The sequence below is a fragment of the Carassius carassius genome, chromosome 18 (genome assembly GCF_963082965.1).
Source record: "Carassius carassius chromosome 18, fCarCar2.1, whole genome shotgun sequence".
Lineage (NCBI taxonomy): Eukaryota > Metazoa > Chordata > Actinopteri > Cypriniformes > Cyprinidae > Carassius > Carassius carassius.
Genome location: NC_081772.1, coordinates 32,962,965 through 32,969,968, shown reverse-complemented (window position 1 = coordinate 32,969,968; position 7,004 = coordinate 32,962,965). Strand labels below are relative to the sequence as shown.

Here is a 7,004-nt window from a genome sequence, read left to right as displayed (position 1 = left end):
TTGTTCATTCCTGGTAAAGCACACCACATCATGTTTTACGTCTTTGAGCCATAAGAGCAAAGCTCTGCCTCACACAGAGCCTGTCCCGGATCAAGAGCTGACCCTAAACACAGGATTCAACATCTGCTCCGTAATTAAAACGAGCTGGCGATCCAAAGCTCTTCATCTTACAGCAATATTTAAGAACACTTGAACCTATAACATTGGCAATCCCAACACAAACCTGTGTGAAGTGCACATGTACATTTAGCGTATTGACATCAGTGTACCTGCATCAAAACCTACAAATGAAATTATAGAGAAAGAATCAAAATAAGGTAAAACCAAAGTGTTCCAGTCCTTCCCCGGCGGCACAGAGCACTCCCAACACTTCTCCTGGCTCCTGATGTAGTGTAGTCAGTCCATGTCCCTCAGCGGTCCTTCATCAGACGCTGATCAGCTTCTGCTTGTCCTCTCTGTCTGCGCTGGGCTTCTGCAGTCTGCTGGTGTCCTGTTTGGGCAGGCCGTACAGATAGATGGACACACACACCAGCAGTGCTCCTGTGAGGAACGTCACCGCTGCAGAGAGCACAGAGAGAGAGAGTGAGCACCACACACACACACACACACTTCACCAGCAGCCAGGCCTCACTCATTAACTGCACAACATGCCTCCATAAAACACCCTAATGAACAGCTACAGTCAAGAGTTCTCTCAATATTAAAGGCAAGACAGAACAAGCAAAAGTGTGTTTTTGGTCTCTTTTGCTTCCATGACACATCCTCTTTTGGACTAGTGGAAAGAAAACATCCAAAACACGATTGCAAGTAAGAGACGCTTGACTGATTGCACAGACACTGTTGAAGAGAGCAGAACTGATGATGACATCACTGAATCATCATTCAACTGACTTTAGCTGGAAACAATTACTCTGTTGTTGTCTTATTGCATTATTGACAATCCATTTCCCTGTTTGAACACTGTAAAGCTGCTTTGACACAACCAGTATTGTATAAAGCACTGTACAAATACAGGTGACTTGACATCTGTAGAGTTCAGTTTCAGTGCATATCTATGAAGGCATTGAGTTTGTTTCTCCAGAACAGAAACTCTTACACTTTTCCTCTCTATATTCTGAAGACTTTTACTGAGAAGTGTGTTCATACTTCATTCACACTGATTTTTACATTTTAGTCCAAAAACCATGGTAAAAAATGAGTTTGTTTTCTGTCGGTTGACTGTATTTTCTGGTTTATGATGAAAAGAGTAATCCAGAACCCAGAATATTTAACTGGATAATACTTCATCTGTATGGCTCAGTTCTTATAGGGATCAAACATTACTCTATACTACAGTGCTGCTTGAAAGTCTGAACCCTTCAGAATTTTCTATCATTTCTGCATAAATATGAACCAAGAGATCATCAGATTTTCACATGAAAATGCCTGAAAGTAGACGGAGAACCCACTCAAACAAATGAGATGAATTATTTTTTTCCGGAAAATGATCTGAGTATTACATATCTGTGAGTGTCAAAAGTGTGAGACTCTCTAGGATTGGTAGTTAATTTGAAAGTGAAATTAAGAGTCCATCTGTTCAGACGTGTTTTCAGACACAGATCAGGTGTCCACGTGTGCCCCGTTTCATTTAGAGAACAGGCATCCGTCAAAGTATCATGGCACGAACAAAGGAGATCTCCGAGGAGCTCAGAAAAAGAGTTGTTGATCATCAGGCTAGAAAAGGTTACAAAAACATCTAAAAAGTTTGAACTGTACAAATGGAGATCACTCCGAAAGCAAGACGTGTAATAGTCTGCAAGGTCACAAAGGAACCCAGGGTAACAGGGTAACTAACAACTAATGGCCTTTTTCACATCGGCTGATGTTAATGTTCATGAGTCCACCATCAGGAGAACACAAGCCACAAGGGAAAATCCACTGCTCTCCAAGAAGATCACCACCCATATGGAGTTTGCTAAAGATCATGAGGACAAAACAGAGGGTTTAATGGATGGATGAGACCAATAGTGTAATGTTTGGAGAACGAGAGAAACTGTATTCCAGCGTAAGAACCTCATCCCATCTGTGAAACACGGTGGTGGTAGTATCATGGTTCGGGCCTGTTTTTCTACACCTAGTCTAGGATGGCTTGCCATCATCGATGGATCTATGAATTCTGAATTATACCAGCCAATTCTGAAGGAAAATGTCAGGACATCTGTCTGAGAGTCTCAAGAGAAAGTGGGTCATGCAGCAAGACAACGACCACAAGAACACAAGTCATTCTACCGAAGAATGGTCAAATGTTTGTTTCAGAATGGCCGAGTCAAAGTCTGGATCTTACTCCAGGTGAAATGTTGTGGAAGGAGCTGAAGCCAGCAGTTCTTCAGACATCCCAGAGCTGAAGTGCTCCTATCCTGAGGAATGTGCTGAAGTCTGCTGGAGTTACTTCGGTCACACCAGACACTAAAACTAGAGATAACACACTTCTGCCACTCGCAGCCAAGTAACACTGGAACATTCTTTTGGACTGAGTGGATATTTTTGTCTCATTTGTTTTATTGGGTTCTCTTGGTCTACTTTTAGGACTTGTGTGATGGTTTGGGTCATATTTATGCAGCAATATAGAGAACTCTGAAGGGATCAGAGACTTTCAAGCAGCCCTGTATAAACTCCCTCGGACCAGCTGCTGCCTGATCAGAAGACAATCTGACTGAACGAGGCACTCACTGATCTGCAGGCCGAAGAGAACGACAGACGCCACGGTGGACAGGACGATGGCAGCGGCCGCAGAGAAGCCCTTCATGATGTTATCAGTGTATTTCACCACCACAGACGTGTACATTCCTCCCACGCTGGCCAAAACTGCAGGCAAAGAGCAGAGAGAGAAACCTGTCAAACCGCTTCAGTGGCATTCAGGAGCTCTGCGTTTACAGTGAGAGGTGTGATGCCCGCTGGGGTGTCCTCCAAACATCATAAAGGTCATGCAGACGTTACTCACAGACGACTAAACAGACCCACGGCGTGTATCCGTAGAAGAAGCCTTTCTCCAAGACCTGAGCCCCGTCTGTTATGAAGACCCCTATGAGGGTCACCACGATTCCCGACAGGTACATCTGGATGTTTCGCACCCACAGAGACGTGTCCGAACTCTTCAGGACCTTCTCGAAGTATACACCTGATCCCAAACAGAGAGTCACTAATACTCCGTATGAGAAACCATCAAAAACACGACTGAACACATTGTACCTGCAAACCCGGAGCAGAGCACCGCCACCGCGATCGCCATGAAGCCCAGGAATGGGTTCTGCTCCACCTGAAGCACAGCGAGCCACAGATCAAACACTTTAGGACAGCACACATTATACATCAACACTACTGGCCAGAAATGAGGAAATCTCTTCTCCTCACCAAGACTGCAATGATTTGAAGAAAAATACAGTAAAAACATTAATAATGTCACTTGTTATTAAAGACCCTGGGGGGCTTTTAGGGGGGTCATGTTTGACCTACAGTAACCAAAATTCACACACATGTAGATCTCATCACCCCCAACAACTTTCTCACTACATGTCATTAGCTCTGCCCAAAAGAAAGATGGCTATTCAAAGTTTAGTGAAAATCGCATGCTGTGAAATTTGATATACTCATCCTAGGGTTTTCATCCGACCGCCACCAAACTCTGTCATGATCTCAAGACACTTGGGATGCGAAGGGATTTTTAATAACTCGAACAGTTTAGCCGTGACGAGGTGATAAAATTATGGCAAAAAAAGGGAAACCGGAAGTGTATTATAACTTCAGCATAGGGCTGTGCAAAAAATCCAATGTGATTTTCATACGCATCTTGTCAGTAAAGGCACTCCTGTGATTAGCAGTATATCTCCAGCACGTGCGTTCAGATAAGGATTGCCAGGTTTTCAAAACAAAACCTGCCCGATTACTTCTCAAAATCGCATTTCGTTCCGGGCGATAAAATACACATTTGGTAAAATTAGCATTTTAGGGGCTAAACATCACGTTATTTGTATTGGGGTCGCTTCGACCCGCGTACATGAAAAACAAACGCAGACTTGACATTTTTTATCGGGGAACCTCCTGGAAACACGATTGGGTTAGTTTTGGACTAGTTTTGAGAAGCAAGTGGGCAGGATTAGTTTTGAAAACCTGGCAACCCTAATCTGAACGCATGTGCTGGAGATGTACTTCTAATCACAGGAGCGTCTTTACTGATGAGATGCTTATGAAAATCGCCTTCGATTTTTTGCACAGCCCTACTTCAGCATACAGTATTCAGTCTGATTTTGATCAAACTTCAGCAGTTTCATTGTATGAGGCTGATCACATAGATGTAACTATTAGGAGTCAAAGTTATAGCACCACCAACTGACAACAGGAAGTGTCATTTTCAAAATGCTTTGAAATCGGTCTTTACTTTTTCTTAATTTGCTTTAATGAGAATAATGTCAAGACATGGCCGATGTAAAACTGTGAAGGGATTCTTGATGTATTACTGTTGCCATGGTAATGGGATTTGATTTAGAGGGTGTGTCCAAAGCATGAATTGTAAGGAAAAACAACTAATGATTCCTAACACAAATCATCCAGCTTTTATTTTGGTGGGTCGCCATCACCGAAATAACATGCACTTCAGTGAATGCCACAGTTTTGCTTTTTGCCCTGAAATTAGAGCCTGGATTTATGCTAATGATAGCTAGACACTGGCAAAAGCTGAGAAATGGGTTTGAAGCAAGTGCTCAATAGCGCCACCTTTTGACCAAAGTTGGTTAGTTTCAACTACAGACACCAAAGTCAGTATATACATCGATCTCATCAAGCCAGACAACTTTCTAATTTACAGTCATTAGCTACGATCAACATTAAATCGGCTATTTTGGTGTGAATGTGGATTTCTTTTTAATTCAGGCTGTGCGTTATTGGATCATGTGATACTGAAGACTGGGGTAATGATGCTGAAATTGAGCTTTGATCACAACAATATACTCCTTTATTTCACTGTATTTTTGATCAAATAAAAGCAGCCTTGGTGAGCAGAAGAGACTTCTTTCAAAAACATAAAAAAAAACGTTATTCTAAATGTTTGACTAATGGTGTAACACTCTTGAGGCTCTAATCTAGATGCCAATAAATCGGCTCATATGTGGCGGATGCTGAGTGTACCTGGACTTTGGTGGACAGCGGCGGCGTCCACTGCACCAGCGTGACTCCTCCACACAGCAGAAAGACGGAGAACCACTGCAGGCGGCTCAGAGAGCGGCTGAGCATCAGCACCGTACACAACGCCGTGCAGGGGATCTTCAGCTGATACGTCACCTGACACACACACAGCATTAGCTTCTGTTTCTTCTTTTGTCTGGCAAAGAAAACTCACCTTTCCCCCATTCTCTGAGGTTAAGACAGCAGAAAGGATTTATTCACATGAAAAATGTGTTTGTCAGCATGAAACAATATTATCCCATAATCTGACACATTTCTGAGTCATACAAGATATTCAACGAGAGAAACAGGAAGGGGGAGATTCCATATAACTGACAGCTGTGTGACAAATAACACTTATTTATGACATGAACTGACAAGCAAAGGCTACAAGGCAGGCTACAAGTATAACTCGTTTGAAGTAATGGTGCTTCATATAACATTATCCAGAGAAACAAATGTTAATGATAAATCCCCTGTTATGTTTGTACTGGCTACTGTATACAGGCCACCAGGGCACCATACAGATTTTATTAAAGAGTTTGCTGATTTTAAATCCGAGTTAGTTCTGGCTGCAGATAAAGTTTTAATAGTTGGTGATTTTAATATCCATGTTGATAATGAAAAAGATGCATTGGGATCAGCATTTATAGACATTCTGAACTCTATTGGGGTTAGACAACACGTATCAGGACCTACTCATTGTCGAAATCATACTCTAGATTTAATACTGTCACATGGAATTGATGCTGATGGTGTTGAAATTATTCAGCCAAGTGATGATATCTCAGATCATTATTTAGTTCTGTGCAAAATTCATATAGCCAAAATTGTAAATTCTACTTCTTGTTACAAGTATGGAAGAACCATCACTTCTAACACAAAAGACTGCTTTTTAAGTTATCTTCCTGATGTAACCAAATTCCTTAGCATATCCAAAACCTCAGAACAACTTGATGATGTAACAGAAACTATGGACTCTCTCTTTTCTAGCACTTTAAATACAGTTGCTCCTTTACGCTTAAGGAAGGTTAAGGAAAACAGTTTGACACCATGGTATAATGAGCATACTCGCACCCTAAAGAGAGCAGCCCGGAAAATGGAGCGCAGCTGGAGGAAAACAAAACTAGAGGTATTTCGTATTGCTTGGCGGGAAAGTAACCTATCCTACAGAAAAGCATTAAAAACTGCTAGATCCGATTACTTTTCTTCTCTTTTAGAAGAAAACAAACATAACCCCAGGTATTTATTCAATACAGTGGCTAAATTAACGAAAAATAAAGCCTCAACAAGTGTTGACATTTCCCAACACCACAGCAGTAATGACTTTATGAACTACTTTACTTCTAAAATCGATACTATTAGAGATAAAATTGCAACCATTCAGCCGTCAGCTACAGTATCACATCAGACAGTGCACTATAGACCCCCTGAGGAACAGTTCCACTCATTCTCTACTATAGGAGAGGAAGAATTGTATAAACTTGTTAAATCATCTAAACCAACAACATGTATGTTAGACCCTATACCATCTAAGCTCCTAAAAGAGGTGCTTCCAGAAGTCATAGATCCTCTTCTGACTATTATTAATTCCTCATTGTCATTAGGATATGTCCCCAAAACCTTCAAACTGGCTGTTATTAAGCCTCTCATCAAAAAACCACAACTTGACCCCAAAGAACTAGTTAATTATAGACCAATCTCGAATCTCCCTTTTCTGTCCAAGATACTAGAAAAGGTGGCATCTTTACAATTATATTCCTTCTTAGAGAAAAATGGTATATGTGAGGATTTCCAGTCAGGATTTA

The 7,004-nt window shown here is 41.5% G+C and overlaps 1 protein-coding gene across 4 annotated transcripts in view; it reads right to left on the bottom strand.

Annotated features, from left to right (window-relative positions):
- Nucleotides 1–283: 283 nt before the first annotated feature.
- Nucleotides 284–7,004, bottom strand: part of slc35a1 (solute carrier family 35 member A1) — an 11,098-nt gene continuing 4,377 nt past the window's right edge. For all 4 annotated transcript variants that reach the window (XM_059499259.1, XM_059499260.1, XM_059499261.1 and 1 more), the window contains 5 exons: nt 5,161–5,313; nt 3,229–3,295; nt 2,981–3,157; nt 2,710–2,844; nt 284–558 (listed from right to left, as the gene is read on the bottom strand). In XM_059499259.1, the coding sequence (XP_059355242.1) occupies nt 425–558; nt 2,710–2,844; nt 2,981–3,157; nt 3,229–3,295; nt 5,161–5,313 (666 nt within the window). In that variant the 3' untranslated portion in view covers nt 284–424. The remainder of the gene's footprint in view (nt 559–2,709; nt 2,845–2,980; nt 3,158–3,228; nt 3,296–5,160; nt 5,314–7,004) is intronic.